This window comes from Saccopteryx bilineata, chromosome 7 (assembly GCF_036850765.1).
Source record: "Saccopteryx bilineata isolate mSacBil1 chromosome 7, mSacBil1_pri_phased_curated, whole genome shotgun sequence".
Taxonomy (NCBI): domain Eukaryota; kingdom Metazoa; phylum Chordata; class Mammalia; order Chiroptera; family Emballonuridae; genus Saccopteryx; species Saccopteryx bilineata.
The window spans coordinates 4,865,159-4,884,990 of record NC_089496.1 but is presented as its reverse complement, the minus strand read 5'-3'; the positions used below and the strand labels follow the sequence as shown (position 1 = coordinate 4,884,990).

General features: G+C 34.5%; 1 protein-coding gene across 2 annotated transcripts in view; it reads right to left on the bottom strand.

Annotated features, from left to right (window-relative positions):
* The window catches only part of SEMA3A (semaphorin 3A), a 392,466-nt gene that overhangs the window by 145,704 nt on the left and 226,930 nt on the right, over positions 1-19,832 (bottom strand). For both annotated transcript variants that reach the window (XM_066239698.1, XM_066239697.1), the window contains exon 5: positions 9,628-9,747. In XM_066239698.1, the coding sequence (XP_066095795.1) occupies positions 9,628-9,747 (120 nt within the window). The remainder of the gene's footprint in view (positions 1-9,627; positions 9,748-19,832) is intronic.

Below are 19,832 nucleotides of genomic sequence, written 5' to 3'. Positions count from 1 at the left end.
CAACTTGACCCTTATTTTCAAGCCTCCTTTTTTTTTTTTTTTTTGAAAATCATTATACTCTTTGTACAATACAATATATATATCATTTTTTCACTGGCTTTTTATATCTGTCTTTCTTTGACTGTTTTTACCATCTTGACTATCTTCCACATCCATCAATACTTCACCCGTTTGCCAAAGTCCAGCTTAAATGAGATGGCATTCGTTCATCAAGTTCCTTATTTACACTCCTTATCTTGTTCAGCCTAGCGATGCATTAAGAATTGTTGAAGCACAAAATAATGACGATACCAAAATCCATGACTTAATCCTCTAAATTAAAACTAATGAGCCTGACCTGTGGTGACACAGTGGATAAAGCGTCAACCTGGAAATGTTGAGGTTGCCGGTTCAAAACCCTGGGCTTGCCTGGTCAAGGCACATATGGGAGTTGATGCTTCCAGCTCCTCCCCCTTCTCTCTCTCTCTCTCTCTCCTTTCTAAAAATGAATAAATATAAAAAAAAGAAAAAATAAAAACTAATGATTTTACCCTTTATCTCTCACTGTATGCTGCTGGTGCTTCCTTGTAAAGGAGAGGGTTGTAGACTCAGACATAAATCACCAAATAGCATGCTTTCCCCATTACAAAATACCCATGGAAACCTTAATTTTCTTATCAGTAAAAGGAGGATACTAAGAGTACTTCACAAATTTTGTGAAGATTAATTTTGGTAATATTTTCAAAGTAGACAGTATAGTACATACATTAATTGGCCAAAACTTGCAGTTGTTGTGAGTACTACTGATGTCTTTACCTGTTGAAATTTGGTATTTATGTATATGTGAGCCATATAAGGCAGACATTTGCATTTCTATTGCTCAACACTACTATTAGGACCTTGTTTAGGAAAAGTGCTTCCTGTGTTTTAACTAGTCAAATTTATCTTCACTGAATCATTTATCTGAATAAAAATTGCTTCCAATATCACTTGGGTATAAATTGTAGCAGTTGAGCAGAACTGCAGCTATAGATTTGAAGAACCCTAGATATAAATACCTCCATTATATTCTAGTAGTCCCTCAAATCTATTTAATAAAATGTCTTTTCCAGAAGGTCTAGCTTTACCATTCTCTTTTCTTTCCACTTGGTATTATTTTTATTATGTCACACTGATTCTTATCACCGGTCTTTGTGCTACGTCCCCACTCTCAGCCTGTCTAAACTGATTCCTTGTGCAATGTTGAGATCCAGTCTCATCTTCACAAACTTCAACTGACTACTCTGACTTCTCTCCCACTGTACCCCATGATCTTTCTTTTTGTCCTTTATAATTCTTATTGTATTTATAGTTGGTGCAGCCCAGTACATCTTGGCAACTTACATCATGATTTTTCTTCATGGCTTGCTATAATTGCATATGTTGGCTTTCACAGTGATACTGTTCAAGATTTATAAGAATAGGTCCTTCTGATCTGAAAAGTCTAACTGTCTTCAGGAGATCTGTATGAATCTGAAGCAGAATACCAGAGTTTGATACAAACAAAGCTATGACATCAGATTTACCTTCTCAATACCCCAGAACAATAGTAATTTCTTTCCCTTCCTCTTGGAAATGCGACCTGCATTACATATTTATACATTAGTGAATGACAACAAATAGTGTAAAATGTTTAGCACTTAACATAAAAGATTCCAAAAAATTATTATGGTGTTAAAATTGCTGTGCAATTATAAAACAATATTTTGTTCTCTTTCATAGTCTTGAAGTTCAATTGTGTAATAGGAAAGATTCCTTGGGCTATTTTCCAGTTAATTTTAATGGCTAGGTCTTATTAAATTTTTGTGACAATGTTTTAATGGATAAATGTAAAACAGTTTAAGTGATATTATCGTAAGCAACAATATTTGATTTCAACTATCAGATATTACATTTCTTGCACCATCTCCAATGTAGATAAAATAATAATTAGTCATCCTGCTTTCTATCTCTGCCTTACCTTCTACAATTGAGCTGTCCCCTATAGTAGCCACAAGCTGCATGAAGCTATTGAGCAACTAAAATGTGGCTAACCTTAACTGAGTTGAGCTGTAAGTGTAAAATACAGTCTAAATTTCCAGAATAGTACAAAAATAAGGAACAGGTGGAACCACCTGCTTTAAAAGCACCACAAGATATCTTCTTAGTGTGCTATCAGATTTATAGTACATTGCATATTTTCTATTAGTAACTGAATTTGTAAAATTATAAATCTAAGTTTATGTACCTCATGGTTAAAGTTAATTAATAACAAAATTGGTAACCATATACAGTTAAAGTTAGCAATGGTGATGTAACAGGAGAATGGTACTGTTGTGAATTCTGAAAAGCAAACAACTTCTTGCAATATTAACATGCTTCTAGTGACCAGAAACTACAGTCTCCAGGGTTGGCAGTTATTATCTTTCTCTGTGCTCTGGGATGATTTCATTCTGAAATCAATTATCTCTACATGAACCACAGCAAAATCTTACCCCAGAGAGGCCACTCTGGCCTTTACTTGGCAGGACTATAGCTTTTGCTTGTTGAGTAAACCTCTCTTTCTTTCTCATTAACCTAAGAAAATTAAAGGAGTATTCTTGGCACTCACATGATCATAAGCTTCAAGTAAAGAAAGATATTAAAATCTTCAGATTTTACATGATTATTAGGTGGTGATCCAAATAATTTAGAATGTAATTACATAATTCTTTTCAAATTATCATCAAAGTGAATCATCTTGGTTTAAAAGAAATCTGCAACATAACTTGTTGATGCCCATTTGAAACACATTGCAAGAGGAGACAATTGTATTCTGACTTGAAGAAATTTAGTCTAAATTTATTCTGTTATTTTTCTGATTTTTTTAATATATACATCAAAGTAACACCTTCCTTCTCACCTCCGTATTCCACTATCTTACACTTTGGTTCCAAAGGACATTTAGGCAAAGAGACAGAGAGATAAATGAAAGAAAACACAGAACTAGAGTTCAAGAACAAAGAAAGGGTCATGATGGAAGACAGAGAACAAGTGAGAAGATAAAAAGGGACAAAGCAAGTAAGCAGGCAATGGGGTTTTGTGTTTCTTGTATAATGTAATATTGATAAAAAATAAATTAAAGTTTTTATGCACAGAAATTTCCTCTTAAAATAGATGGGGGAATGAGTGTTGAGTAATCAAAAAGGCACAATAAGAGGAAGAGTAAGCTGGAGAGGTTAGCCCAGTAACTGGATAGCTCCAGTAAATGCCAAGTGTTCGACCTAGCTATTGGTAGTTCATAAAGTTTAGAAAAATATGTAATATATTGTTTAGTGGCTGCATATGGTTTAGTCCTTTTGTTTATGTTGCTCCATTATGAATGAAGATACTGTTTAGGTATTGAATTACATACATAAAGTAACTTTTAATAAGTAATTAATAGTAATATCATTGAACCAATATGTCCTTTAGAAAACTTTTTAATTTTCTTCAAATTATTTTTCTGGCAAGAGGTAAACTAGATCTGCTAAAACATAAAGCTAAATATTTTACAAGTTAAAAACTGAATGCAAACATATCTATTTTTAAATCTTACTGTTGGTCAAATAAGTTTGTAAATATGATGTAAATATTTGTTCACTTTGGGTGTGGGAGACAGGCTGTAAGCTGGCAAAGTCATTATAGCCTAAGGCTTAGTTTTAAGACTAAGCCTTTCCCTCCCTTCTAATACTAAGGTCTTCTCAAAACTAAGCTTTCACTCACACCCTTGACTGTTGCATGATATGGGGTGATGCACTCTTATGAGGAATCCCATTTATGCCTCAGATAAGTGGCTTTTTATTATCAGAGACTTCCTTATTTGTATATAGGCTTAAAGGCGTTAATTTTCTACACTATATAATGAAACAGATCAGGGGCTTTCTCTTTTGGTTCCTGCCATCAGCATTGCAGAGGCCTCCCTGATCCCTTGCCCTCTATGGGAAAAACAGGTTTTTCTGCTTTTCCCTTGGTTTCTCTTGTGGCTTGCCTGTCTTGGCGAGACACCAATAAACAGAATGGCCTATCCATCCTCTGAATCTGCCACTTCTTTATCATCTGCCCAAATTCAATGAGAACCTGCATGTGAATGGCCATGAGGGTGGTCCCTGGCCATATAATTACTATCCTCAGAAATAAAATACTTTGAGAAAAAAATTTTACAACTGAATCAAATAAGTGGTAGAGGGTAAAATGATATTAATCTCATAATTATGGTGTTTAGGTATGACATATTCAGAGTGAACAAGTTCATTAAGCACAGTAACTTGTATAGGTATACCTTCCAATGTGGTTCAAATATTAAAAGATAAGGGAAGAAAATCCTAGAAACTATTATGGAATTTCCCTACATACATTTGGCTTCAGCTGTTGATGCAGATGAAGAATACACTGACTCTGGGGAGATAATGATTAGCTGAGAAGAAATCACCAATGAACCCTAGGCTTTACCACCTAGGTTAGCCTACTAGAAAATAAGTATAGACTCCAATGTATGAGCTGAGGAAGATGGAAAGTGTTACCGACCCAAAACCAACTCCTCATTGCTTTGTCAAGACAGCTAAATTTCTCAGCTTTAGCATTCCCTCATAAAAATAAATTTATGTCCATTGGACTAAATAATTTAAAATATTGATGGATGACTCAATTACAAGAGGTTACTTAAATGTACAAATTAGGCAACAGAACACCAGCTACCACTTAAATAGTACTTAGGACATGGGGACTGTTACAAAGAGCATTTGATTGAAAGTTTTGCATAAAAGCAAACTCTAGTTCTTGGTGGAAGAGAAGAGCCTGACAAACATGATATTTTATATCTGGATATATTAGCTGTCATTGTAGAAATGACCTTACAGATAACCATTAAGCTTCATTGCATTTCTTAATGTCCCTTTGGTTCTATCATAAATTAAGATCATGACAGTATGAGAGTATTTACAGAGGTAATATTTTCCAGACTCCTTTGGCCCAGCTTTTTCTAGATTTTCTACTCAATACATAGAAATTCCATTTGGAATTTAATAAAATATCCAGAGAATTCTTCAAAAAGCTATACTTGTCCTAAATCCATACAATATTTTTGTTAACAGATAAGAGTTAGAAGGGAAAATATCATATACCATAAGCCATTTGGGAATATTCTGTCTCTTAAGGATAACTTACACTTTTTCATTTGAGTGGCATGGATGCTAACAGCTTAAAAACTCATCTGTACTCTAGTTCTGAATCATTCCTTCTATGAATTCTGAATGCATTTTTATAATAAACACATACATGTGTATGAAGTATGTGACCTCACTGGCAGTTATATGCAGTGTCAAACTATTGGCAGTTACCCAAGAATTGACTGACACACATCTTATAGAACTAGAATTAATTAATAAGTCTACCAATTCCCCAATGCACTACAGGAAACAATATCTATTTAATGCAGCAATCAATGACATACTGTGTGTGGTCAGGAGGTATTCACTATACAGCAAGAGTGAGTTTTGAAATACAGAATTCAGGAGTGTAAATATTGCTATTAAAATGCTAGAAAAGTAAAATAAGATCTATTTAACTAGAGAGCAGAGGAGATAGCTATTTTGCAAACTGTTTATCATTTCTTGAACTGTTCATTTCTTCCAACAAGATCTAAAGTTCTTAAGTGATGAAAGGAGTCTTGATTTACTTCAGAAGTGATGTCTTTATTTCAGTGACCATTGGCCATTCAGAATCTTAAGCTCATAATGTCATTTTCTAACAACAGGTTTCAACCATGTTGGGAACTCAATGTAAAGCCATGAGGTTTTTTTTGTTTTGTTTTGTTTTGTTTTGTTTTGTATTTTTCTGAAGCTGGAAATGGGGAGAGACAGTCAGACAGACTCCCGCATGCGCCCGACTGGGGTCCACCCGGCACGCCCACCAGGGGGCGATGCTCTGTCCCTCCGGGGAGGTCGCTGTGTTGCGACCAGAGCCACTCTAGCGCCTGGGGCAGAGGCCAAGGAGCCATCCCCAGCGCCAGGGGCATCTTTGCTCCAATGGAGCCTTGCTGCGAGAGGGGAAGAGAGAGACAAAGAGGAAGGAGAGGGGGAGGATGGAGAAGCAGATGGGTGCTTCTCCTGTGTACCTTGGCTGGGAATCGAACCCAGGACTCCTGCACGCCAGGCCGACGCTCTACCACTGAGCCAACTGGCCAGGGCAAGCCATGAGTTATTTTAAAGGAAGAACACCACAGAGAAAAAAAAAAAAGAATGTTAAAATGAGCATGAGAGCCATGATAAAAGCAAAAAAACCCACAAAAACCCAAAATGTCTCTTTTTGTATGATAATATTATTTTTAATATGTAAAGGCTAGATTGAGTTTAAAAGAAAGTATTTCATTATTTTATGTAGTGTCAGGTAGGTAACAGCAAAGTACACATTTTACTTGTAAACTAGAATCTTGGATAAAGATGTGTCCTGTTCCTGTATGGAAAACCATCCTTGTAAGTAAAAGTTACCAAATTAAGGCTTCATGAAAACTTATGAACTCTAATCTAAAAACCCTGCTTTCAGTCTGATTGCTATTTTATCTCTTACTCTTCCAATCTTCCCATTACCCTCACTCTTTTCCTAACTGTTTGAAGCACACATTGTCTCTTTTACTAAACTTCACAATAGTGAAACTGTTTAAATTCAAGAGTAGTATTCTAAGTACCAGTACAGATCAATTGAAAACAGATTCTCTCTTAAGGAAGCTTAAGCACTGAAAATTAAATTTTACGTCACCTAGACAAACTATCTTGATAATTTCTTTTCCAGAATTTCCTAGATAGAATGTCTAGACTGCTCCCAATCCCCTAGGTAACTGCATAATCATCTTCTTGCTGATCTTCTAAACAGTCTGGGATGGTATTTCCAAATATATAGTGGCCACACAAATCAAGATCACTGAGCTTCTAAAAGAAGACCTCTCTTAAAAACTCTGAGCTTCAGAATTTCAGAGAGATATGTCCCAATATTCTACATCAAAGGAGAACGTATGGAATTTTTTTTTTCAGTTGAAGAAATGGCTACTTCCATTTGCCTGAGTAAATGGCCTGACTTCTAAACTTGTACCTTTCCGTTCCCCTCACCCCTGTAAGTCGGCAATGTGTAATTAATTGATGAGCTGAGAAGGAATGTGCTGTGAACTCTACTAAACAGCTACTTCAAAGAGAAAACCAAATGGACATTTTTGGGAAAATGATAAAAATATGGGAACAATATATGGTATTTTCATTTAAGCTCATCTACACTGCAGATTTAAAAATGAAGGGAAATGAGATGAGTGCAGAATCACCTGCCAACAGTGAGAGCCTAGTGCCATAATTTACAGCCTCCGATGAAGTGAAGTGCGTTTAAGAGGCAAGGTGACACTTCATTATGAACATGAAGGAAAGCAACGGCTTTCAGTCCTGAGACGCAGACTTATATTTTAAAAAATGGTAACCGATGTTTTCAACACTTACTGCCTATTAGACAATGTTAAACTCTCTTAATAACTGTATGAGGACAACCGTTCTCTTATCAGTTTCTAGATTAGAAACAGAAACACAGAGAAAAAAAGTAGTTTGCTCCATTTCAAGCACATAGAGGTTGGACAAAAGCCCTGCAGTCTGAGGCCAGGGGACATGCTTTCAACCATGATGGAATTAGGACTCCGTGAGTGTCTATAGCAAAAACATCAGTGGGTCAGGGCCGGCTAACAGGGTTAGAAGGCAGTTGGAGGTAAGTACTTAAAACATATGAGTACTGAGGATCAAAGAGGATTTGTTTAGTTCTGTTTTACATGTTATGACACAGAGATTCAGAGAGGTTAAGTAATCTTTCCAGTGCTCCACAGCTAGTAAATTGTAGAACAATATCAAAGCCAGATGTGACACCGAAGCCCACGTTTTTTCCACTAAGCTGTGCTAGAAGCTCAGCACTCCTGACCCCACTGCTCTCAAACTATGACGCCTGGAAGATGCAAAACGTATGGCATAACTCGGAAATTCTCTAGAGCTATCTCCAGAATATAAAAAAGTAGGACAAGCACTGTGGGTCCATGTAGGGCATCTGACTTCAGGAAATGGCTGATAAGAAGGTAAAGAGGCAGAACCACTCAGAAGGTGCAGAGGTGGATTTAATGGTGTGCACCCTGGGTCTCGACTTCCGAAGGGCCCCACAAAACCCCAACTTTATACTTTTTTTCTAATGACGCAAGTTTTGCTTCATATGTGCAATTTTAACATTAATAGTACAAAATATTTTTTATTTATTTAAAAATATGGTTAACACGTATTTTTTCCTCTCTTTTTTTTAAGGGGCTCAATATTTTCTTCTGCACCCAGGGCCTCAACCAACCTTAATCAGCCTCTGAGAAGATGTTAAAAAATTAAGTGTACAAAGTCTCTAGGACCATGTGCAGGAAATCATTCCTAATTTCACCAACATGAAACAAGTGCTTTAAAGAAAACTGTCTTTCCTTAAAGTTAATTTCTTACTTAAACCTCTTGGATATGTTGCAAGTACAGTACAAGCTTGTAAGGGAGAGAAATGATGGGCAGGGAAACAGTCTAAAGAGGCTCACCTGGAAGGTAATAACTGTACTTAGTCTAGAAAACACACCATTTCTAAGGTATCTTATACAAAAAAGGTACAACACTGTTGTGATTTCTAAGCCTTTGGGTTGAAAGAACACATTTGTATCATGATAGGACAACTTAAGAATATTTAGATAATTTGTATTTAAATTATAAAGAAGTGGCTAACATATAAATTATATTTATCTTTAGGGTTCCCGAAATATTCTGGGAACAAATCCTTCATTTGTTGAGTATTTCTGAATTCCAATTTGGAAGAAAATTCTGTCAAAAATAATTTTCTCACTACATGAACACTTTTATTCTTAGGATTATGAGCCAGAAATTATAAACGAGCTTATCATGGAAGGCTATTGGTAAATTTAACTCATGAAACTGCTTTCAATATTAGCAACTTTTCCTTTAAATATTCTTCTAACTTCAATTTTTACTTAAATATACCTAATTTTAATCTTCTTACTAAAACAGCTTCTATGAATCATAGATACATTGAAGAAAAAATTTTTTTCATATCACCAAAATAATAGCCAAAAATATAAAAGCATCCCTAAGCTAAGCAAGAACACGCATGTTTAAGTAATTTAGGTCAAACATGAGAGCAGGTCATTGTGCACATGTATGGCATCCTTTTATAATCTCAACGCAGAAGAAAACAACTAGGGTGCAGACACTTCTGACTGAGTTTGGAAATGGACGGGAAAGCTGGAAATATACAAATGAAGGAGAAAGCAGTACGCATTCAGCCTGCTGACATCTGCACATGCAAAATGGATTTGACTCTGTAATCCAGAACAAGAGCAAGTGCTTTTTTTCTTCTTTCCTCCTGTTCCACAGTTATTGTTGAGTGATGGTCTCATTTTTTTTGCATTCACAGATTAAAATTAATAACAACATCTGAATTTGAAGTAGGTCTCACTGAATAGTGAACCAGAGCTAAAAGAGCTGAAGAAATTAGTAATGAAACATTTGAATAGGAAGCGGTCATGGTCAAACATTATTTTGAAAAAGCCAGCTTTACCTCAGGATGATGTCCAATTTCAATGTAGGTGCAAATTGGATGGAAAGCCCCCGTTCCACAGGCATACAAGTGAGTCTGATTATAAGCCTTAAGCACCTTGATGAAATTAGCACATTCTTTCTGTAAGACAAGAGGAAAAACAGTGAGTCCTAGCAGTCAGCATGACAGAGATATCCTCTAGGGTGCTAAGTAGGATTAAACAGATTTTTTTGTGTCCTTTTCACAACATTTTTAGGGTTTATTATTCTATTGTTTTCTCATATTATATGAACAAAAACATAGAAATTATTACTCTTTAGGGGACTAAAGAAAATATTTTGTCTCACTAACTCTTTTAAGAAAACTATTTCTGGCCCTGGTTGGTTGGCTCAGTGGTAGAGCGTCGGCCTGGCGTGCGGAAATCCCGGGTTTGATTCCCGGCCAGGGCACACAGGAGAAGCGCCGATCTGCTTCACCACCCCTCCCCCTCTCCTTCCTCTCTGTCTCTCTCTTCCCCTCCCGCAGCCAAGGCTCCATCGGAGCAAAGTTGGCTGGGGCGCTGGGGATGGCTCCTTGGCCTCTGCCCCAGGCGCTAGAGTGACTCTGGTCGCAACGAGCGACGCCCCAGAGGGGCAGAGCGTCACCCCCTGGTGGGCATGCCGGGTGGATCCCTGTCGGGTGCATGTGGGAGTCTGTCTCTCTCGTTTCCAGCTTCAGAAAAATACAAAAAATAAATAAAAATAAAAAATAAATAAAACTATTTCTAATTTATTTATACAAAAGTAAAGTTATAAATAACCAACAATCAAAGGTGCCTTTTCTAGAAATGAGAACAACACATTATTTGATTAATTGATAAATTAGATTAGCTATGCACTGCTGAAAATTTCTTCGCAAAATCAGCTTTGAATTTAAATTTGGAAAAGGAAAATAAAATTAAAGATAATATGAAACTCTCTTAAAAATGAAGTTTAAATATCAGTAGTAACCTGTGATGATGGGCAATTGACTTTGAATTTAAGATGTGCTGTTTGATAATGAGCTCTATAGACCCTAAGAAGTTATAGCTACCTCCCCCTGAAAATGTCACTTAACCTCAAAGACTGTTTGGGAATATTTAAGATGAGATAAAGAAAATGTTAGAGTTTGGAGTATCTTTAAACTAAAGGATGTTCTGTAGAGCAGGTATAATTACATAATACTTTTAGGAGGTTCATGAACATCCTGAATTCATACATGAAATTCCTGTCTAATGAGCCTTGAGTCCCCTAGGGAAAGAACAATTAGTAATGAGTAAATTAGAATAATTTCTTATTATTATTTGTAGAAGATTAGCCATTCCTGCTATGCTATTTTCTGAATAAAATATCAACTAAGAAATGAAATTGAAAGAACTATTTATATTTTTTCTATATATTCTAATCTCTCTGTAAATCCTATTGAAGAAAATATTTTTCTATGACCAAATAGGAATCTTAATCTTTTGTCCCTGTTGAGGAAATATTTAAAAGAAAATATCAAATATTCATAGTATATGTTCCAAAAAAAAAATCCTGAGTAAGAATGACTTAGTTGTTTGCAAATATTTTAATAAATGAATATCAATATTGTAAAAGAAAAATTTAAACTCTCAAAGTAGCTTCAAAAAATGTATAATCTACAACCAAATCACAAATCTTAAAAATCAAATACATAGCCTGACCTGTGGTGGCGCAGTGGATAAAGCGTCAACCTGGAAATGCTGAGGTTGCCAGTTCAAAACCCTGGGCTTGCCTGGTCAAGGCACATATGGGAGTTGATGCTTTCTGCTCCTCCCCCCTTCTCTCTCTCTCTCTCTCTCTCTCCTCTCTATAATGAGTAAATATAATCTTTAAAAAAAAACAAAAAAAAATCAAATACATATAAATAGAAAAGATGAGTTCATCATGGAATACATAATAGCCATTTTGAAAATATCCAAATGAGTATTCATGTGGTAAAGAAAACTACACTGAAAATTAGTTTTTTATTTTATCATAGACTTTCTTAAATAGTTTTGTGTTTTTGTCTATAAACATTTGGAATTAATACCCAGATATGTAACTAGAAGTGCAGATAAAGACCAAAAGCAGACTATAGTGCAAGCAAGGTTGGGAAGAATAATAGAGGCTTGGGTTGGTCCTGACGCCTCTAGGTGTGTAACATTCCAAAAGTTACTTTCTATGACTTACGAAGTAAAAGCTAAGAATGCACTAGGGCTTATGTAGTCAGTAGGAGTTTATAACTGAGGTGTTACAATAAATTAAGTATATTTCACATGGCATATTATTCTGTGTTTGCAACTAATGCTTTTGGTGTTTACTGTCTCAATAAGAAAGTTTGATCAGACCACCAAACTCAAGCAGAATAATTTATATTTAAATTAAATAATTGCTTTCCATCTTCATTGATTTTTCTAGGATGGAACCTGAAAGTGTCTTATAAATATAATGTCTTAAAAGTGAATTAGACCTATTTAAAGTAAAATATATAACTTTCAAGGTATGACTCCTCATGTTTTCTCAACATATGCTGAGTAGTTTAGGAGAGTAATTACAATAAACATCTAATTTCTCCCACTGTTTATTGCTTCTTAAATTCTGAATTTTACTTTTGTTTGGTAAGGCATTATAACATAAAATTAAGGTCTGAAATCAACTGATTTTGCAAGTTGCTATGAAGAAAACTATTCTAGCATAAAGGGTACATGGATCTCAGCCATGTTTCCCTTAGCTCATGGTACATCTTAAGCAAAACTGTAAAACAGATATAATTTAACTTCCAAGATATTTAGCAACAAACTCCCCATTCTGTAACAGTTTTTCCTCTTCTCCCAAGAGAAAAGGACATGAATGCTTGGGCAGAGGAAAGAGGTTGTGGAAAGGGAAACAGCTGACAAACTTATTTACAAATGAAGCATTCATGAGTCTTACCCAAAGGATTTATTTGTACCTTTAAGAAAATTCAGTCATTTATGAAGAACTCATTTTCAGGAAAAGTTTTATTGCATCCCTTTCTTGGAAACATGTAGGTGGTCACACACTCTGCTTATACATAAAGACAGCCATCCCTGACTGTAGACTTAATAATCAAGATAATAAATAACCAGTTCCATTAACATATGTTGAAAGCAAGAAATTGGCTGCATATATATTGGTAAGCAAATGGATATTCTAGTAGTAGTCCCAGATGGATTCTTGTTCATTTCAGAAAAGAACAGGATTTCAGTTTGTCTGCCATGCTTTTAAAGATGTTCATGCAATTCTGAATATAAATACAAATTCTCTAATTCCATTAGTAATACCAAATTGCATCCTAGATATTTGAGAATAGACTGTAATTTTTCACAATACAAAATAAATAAATAAAAGGAAGGAAATACCTTATAAGCATAAATATTTGTGAACAGAAATAAAAACCCATATCAGCTCTGTAACTGCTATGAGTTTTAACATCATAGAATTTGTGGGTTCTTATCTCTTATAGATTGAGTAACAGATTGGCAAAATTTAATGACTGAAAAACTCTCAGGATTCTTGTAAACTATGGATTAGAGCCACACTGAATATCATAATTTTAATTTGTTATTAACTGTCAAAGAAGAACTTCTATAATATGACAACTATTCTGCTCTACAGAGCAGCTGAAAAAAAGAAAATCAATGGCAGAACTATAGCTGTGAAACCTGGCAAATGTTTCACACCATTTTCGCCATTGAGGGACTGATAATGGAGTCTATCTGTGCTACAAAGCAACTAGCCCCACCCTATTGGCCTAAGGCCTGGAATGATCCCTTTCATTTCTCTACTGAACTCTCCCCATTGGCAGCAGATTGTATTGTTGCCATGCCCAGGGGCTAGCCCATCATTATTTTAAAGTGAGGTTGACACAAATAAAACGGAGAGGAATTTCTTGGGTGTACAGTGTATTAAGACTGAAATGAAACAAAGAAATTGAATTAAATACTTTCAAAATTGGTTAAAATAGCTTCAAGAAAACTCATCAATACTAACGGAGATGAAAACAGTGAATTAAAAGAACTTGAAAGAAAAATACCCCCAAACTAGAAAAAGACATTGTTACTAAGGATTTGTTCTTTAAACAGACAACCTACATAAAAGAGTATCAATCCTATCATTCATTAGCCTTTATTCTCTAGCTTATTACTGCCAAGGTTTTTGATTTTCCAAAATGGGATATACATTTTATTTGGAAGCAGCCTGGTCATTCCATTATAAAAGAAGGAAGCGTGCAGAAAAGGAAACACACTTCACACATTTCTGCTGTAGGGAGACAGAAGAAGAGTGTTTCTGACCTTTTCCTGAACCATGATGATTCTTAAAACTGAGAATGTAATGTACTTTTTGGCATAAAACAATGGCACTGCTTTGCTCAGCATTGGCGGATTTACAACGTAATAAAGAGAATGTAATCAGGTCAAAATTAATTCATTTTTCAGACCTTGATCCATTTTGGAATTTAAGTTGATATACCTAGACAAGTTTAGCAACAAGTTGGCTTCCCGTGAGTCAGGCAAGCATACTGACTTCTTGTTTTACTGAAATATACTCCAGACCCACAACATTATAAATTGTTAACTTAGCCTAGAAATAAAAGTTTGCTATAAACCAATAAACCCCAGGGTCACACCTGTGGAGCAATGATTCATCATCCTTAGTGACAAACCATTTGCACTTACTTTTTAAGGATTTTTAGTGCTTTCAGATCAAATGCATAATTTCAGAGGAATTACACATAGAGATATTAGCCTGGAAAAATAAATTAGAAAGAAAATGTCTACCCCCAGAAAATGATAGAGAAGCCAAATGCACAGTGATTCCAAAAACAAACATTACAAACACATAGCACTGATTAGACTGTTACATAGTCTTTTCCCGGATGATTACAAAAATAAAGTCCATCCATCTGTCAAAACAACTGCTCCATGCATGACAATTAAAAGAGAACTGAGGTGTTTTTAAGTAACTTCTGATAATTATGCTATTTATAAAAGAACATAATTTACCTCCAGTTTCAATTACCTCCTTGCATGTTCTTAAAATATGGATGGAACAATGAAATTTTACTCTTAATATGAGAAAAGAGAAGACTGTGAAGATCAACAATCTTCATTCAAATATATTCAGTTCATGATTAGATCTAACAATTTGTTTTGGTTCAAATATAAATTAGCCCTAAATGAAGGGGCATATAGCACAGCATGGCCTCCGGTCAATAAACCTTAATTTAAAAGGAAAAGAAGTCTATGTCCTATCTGTAGTTTATGCAGAAATATTTTAATGTATAATCTAGCGGCTGGGAAAGCCTTTCCTGTCATGATGGGTGGATTAATTTCTGCATGAAAATCTATTAATAAGTTTAATTCCTGAAGTTAATCTGTTGACTCTTTTTCTCTGGTCAATTGATTTGGCAAGCTAGCTGAACACTAGAATCATTATGCCAAAGCAGTAATCCATGAGATTGTTCCTATCACTCACTTCATCCCTCTTTCTGTTTAAGCTGTCCCATACTTATCTAACAGTAATGTATCATATCTTTTTCTTTTAACACTATGCTGACATCAGATCATTCATAATCATGTCCTCCTAATTCCTCAACATTCACTAAAGGTTGTTAGAAATCTCTTTCTCAAAAGGATATATCTAGTAAAACTAAGATTTAACTGTCTTCTAATTATAACATTAGCCATCTAATGTTGAATTTGTAACTTGGGTTTATTAAACAACTGCCTTATGAAATAGTGAGTAGGCTGTTTTGTTTATTTTAAGAGTATTTTTATCTTCACTATTAAGGATGGCATAATAAAATCAAGTGACCTTTCCAGCTTAATGCTTTGTTTCAACTAGGATAACACAATTGTCATTATTTCATGGCTAGTTATTTAAGTGTGTAAATCTATTTATATTAATTGAATTATATTATATTTAAACCTATGCTAATTGCAAAATAAATTTAAAGTGCCATAAATGACATGATAAGCTAAATAAAGACTCCTGCACTAGGCTACCAGACCATTTTACTTAAATGCTCATTTCAGTTAAGGCCCACTTGACTAGTTTTTCACCTCCAGATTGACTATTTGTTTTAAAGTTCTAGAAATACTGCTTAAGATTTTATAAATATTTTTCTTCAAATTACTTGAAACTTTTAAACTTGGTCAGAATGATTATACATATGGCTACCACAGACCAAGATATTAGTAAAAGTTGCCTGATGTGATTCTCTTCTATTTAAAGAAACTTTGAACAATATCACTTTGAAATTCTAAATGGGCCAGAGTACTTGATAATAATCTACTTTTTTTGCCTATATTTTCAATTATATTGTGCTATCAATCTAATTATCACATTTTCACCATTTACTGGTTTTATTTGATTGTAGGCACTCCATATGTACCTAGTATAGTCTTTCTTTATCTCATATTCAAATGAATGCACATAATTGTATAATATTATGTGAAATCAATCTGAATATTTTTCCTGTAAAAAACTATTAGTCAAAATCCTTACTTTAATTTCAATAATGATATTTTGTTGTTTCTAATTTTACACAAAGTTTGAGTTCTTAGTGCTTATGCTTTAAAGCAACTAAGTCAATGATTTATATCAAGCAGGTACAGTTATAATCTAAAGGGACTTATTATGGCTGGAATTAGTTGGCATGTTTAATCTAATGTAAATGCATTTATCACAATATAATCTAATATTCTAATATGGAAACTGAACTGCATCTTGAATTATATATTAGATGTAGCCTTGAGAAAGGAGAAACAAAAATGAAATTCAGATTTTAGAAAAATTCTTGGTTTCATTCTTAAATACATACCTCTTTTCTACCCGCAGCCTTGGCTAATATCAAAAGTGAAAATCTGTTTGATCAGAGTACTAAATACTGTTATTCAATATAATTAATAATACGAATTTTTCCTCTAACAATTCTGCAATTGGTGACACCTTAACCATTTATAATAACCCAACTATAATATATAATTTATATATAGTATATATTAATATACACATATGCATATACTTATATATACATGTGTATATACACAACACACATATGTATATGTGTGTATACACATATTAATTTTTAAAATAATTTCTGAATACAATTACAATTTGGAACTTTTAATGGAGATATTACTTATTCTAAGTAAGGGATTTATATTTGAAACGGTATTTTCAAAAAAAATTTTAAAAAGCATATGAAGCAAAAGTAATAAAATCATAATGAAAAAACAATTTAAGAAAAAATATATAGAGCAAAAGTAATGGAATCACAAAATAAAGCAGATCTTTGCAATAATCTGATGCTTTACAAGTCAGTTATTCATGGATTATAATTATGCAGGCATCATTTTCCAATAGCTGTGTGACTATCAGAAACTTAGAATTTCTAAGCCTTGGTCTCATCAATTAATAATGGATTTGTGATATATCTATGTAAAATATGATACCAAACACTTATTAATTGTTTAATAACTGGTTATCTTTATCTTAAAATAAACAATCATCTGTATATTGGATTGAATATACTTATGCCTGTTGAAGTCTCACACCACACTGTGCCAGAACCATATTATGAATTGTTTATTTCTCATACAGACAGTTAACAGAGTTTAAGCCCATAATTAATGCTAAAGATAGGTGAATTTATTAAATTGGTTTCCAATATTAATGTGCCCATTTGTTACAAAGAAAGATTACATTTTGTTCATTAGAATTTTCATAAAACTCTAGTCCTCCTGGGAAACTTGATATTATAATCACTCTATTTATCAAAGTGGTAGATGGCATGAATCAGTGTCTCAGTCTTACAGAAAATACAAGAAGTATTTTTCAATAGTGTGGCAGATTAGTATTGTGTCAATGCAGATACACTGAAACTACACTTTCCTATAATTTCTTTTCCTATAAATTGGTTAAGATTGACCATAAAATAAATTTTCATGAGATTTGGGAGGCAGAAGTTTAGCTGCAACTATAAAATTCCAAGGTTGTTGCAGGCCACCTTGTTAGCCCGAGGTAGCACCTGCCCACAGCTTCTCTGGCTTCCACCAGATCTCATCTGTTAGCTTCTACAAAACTTGGTCCTGGTCCTTGGGTAGCTTCATGGCGAAAGGCACCAGCTTCTTCTGGAGGTGACCGAAATTATCAAAGTTGGAGGTAGTGAAAAAAGCATTGGTTCTAGTTTGTCTTCGTGAGTATAAATTTGTCCTAGCTCTTTCAACTTTATGTCCATATTTCCTTCCCTAATGTCAACCTGATGACCTATAGCAACCTCAGTCCCATTACACATTTCAAAGACAACAGCCTTCCAGTGATTTCTTTACTACTTCTCACAACTGTATAAGGTCTAATCCCTATATGAGGGACTGAGTGAAATAGGTGAAGGGATTCAGCAAAGAAAAAAAACAATTTATAAACACAGTTGTAGGGACCGCAGAAAGGAAAGGGGACTGGGAGGTGCTGGGACTAGAGGAGGGCTAGATGGTGATGGAAGGAGACTTGACTTGGGGTAGTTATACACACACACAATACTATTTATAGATGATGTACTATAGAATGGAACACCCAAAACCTGTATAATTTTATTAAACAATGTCACCTTAAATTCAATAAAAATTTTTAAAAAATGTTTTCCATATCACTCATACTGCTTTTTAGGTTTTTTTTTTTTTTTTTTTTTTTGTATTTTTCTGAAGTTGGAAACGGGGAGGCAGTCAGACAGACTCCTGCATGCTCCCGACCGGGATCCACCCGGCACGCCCACCAGGGGCAAGGCCCTGCCCACCAGGGGGCGATGCTCTGCCCATCTGGGGCGTCGCTCTGTTGCCACCAGAGCCATTCTAGCGCCTGAGGCAGAGGCCACAGAGCCATCCCAGCGCCTGGGCCAACTTTGCTCCAATGGAGCCTTGGCTGCGGGAGGGGAAGAGAGAGACAGAGAGGAAGGAGATGGGGAAGGGTGGAGAAGCAGATGAGTGCTTCTCCTGTATGCACTGGCCAGGAATCGAACTGGGGCTCCTGCACGCCAGGCCGACGCTCTACCACTGAGCCAACCAGCCAGGGCCTGCTTTTGGTTTTTGATCAATCTTCATTAACAAAAGGATATATCTTACTGCTATACAATAGTTAATTGTAAATGTAATAAGGGGAGCAAAAATTTGGCACATATTTTAAAAATCACAGGGTTACTAGTTGATCATTTTAGTTATTTCTAAATGTAAGTGGTTTCTCTTTTTTAAGGGCATATTAAGTTTTAGAATCAATAAGATATTAATTTTGGTATTATTTCAAATATAATACTAAAAATCTGTCTTTTAGTTCACATCTACATACATTCACATAATGCACATATACACATATATACATACATATAGTCTATAATTAATACCTTGTATAGCATACAGTATAGAGTATAATATATTATGTCTAGTATCTAATTTGAATTTTAGTTATAATAATCTTCAAGACTGTTCTCCTCTGTATACATACAAGCTAAAAATAAAGTTAAGATTCACAGTTTCCTGAAATAATGTTAAATATTTAGAGACACTATAACTTTGCATCCTGTTTTCATTACCACCTTTAAAAATGCAGTAAGTAGAAAATATATGAAAATTAAATGATGTAAATAAAACTTCAGGAAAGTTTCTTGATGTCTTGTAGATATGAGTGATTTTATTTGCGATATTCACAATCAAATTAAATAGATACAAGTTAAGCATAGCTTATTTGCCTTTAGGCATTGAGAGCGTATCCAAGAAAAATATTTGCAGAGTCTATGTTAAATCTATTATATGATGGTTAGTATATCATCAGAAACAAGTAGAATTTCCTTCATGAAGATTAACAAGTGCATAAATCAGCAAAATACCAGTGACAACTACTATGCACTACATGTTACAAGGACTTGGCAAAACCTGCTATGTAGTGAGAAGACATTGGACAAAATCCTGTTCCCAGAGGAACTGTTCAAATCATTTCCATAAAATTTACAAAGTATAAAATTCTTACTGTAGTCTAAATAAAAAGTATGCATACTGATGTGTGGGTGATAAATGGTGTCCAGTCAAAGCTAAATATTAATTTGTCAGTTAATGTCAAATATTTGAATTTCATTTCAGCCATTCAAAGACAAAATTAAAAGTTCTAATAAAGAGGAGCACAATTCAAAATCTCTAA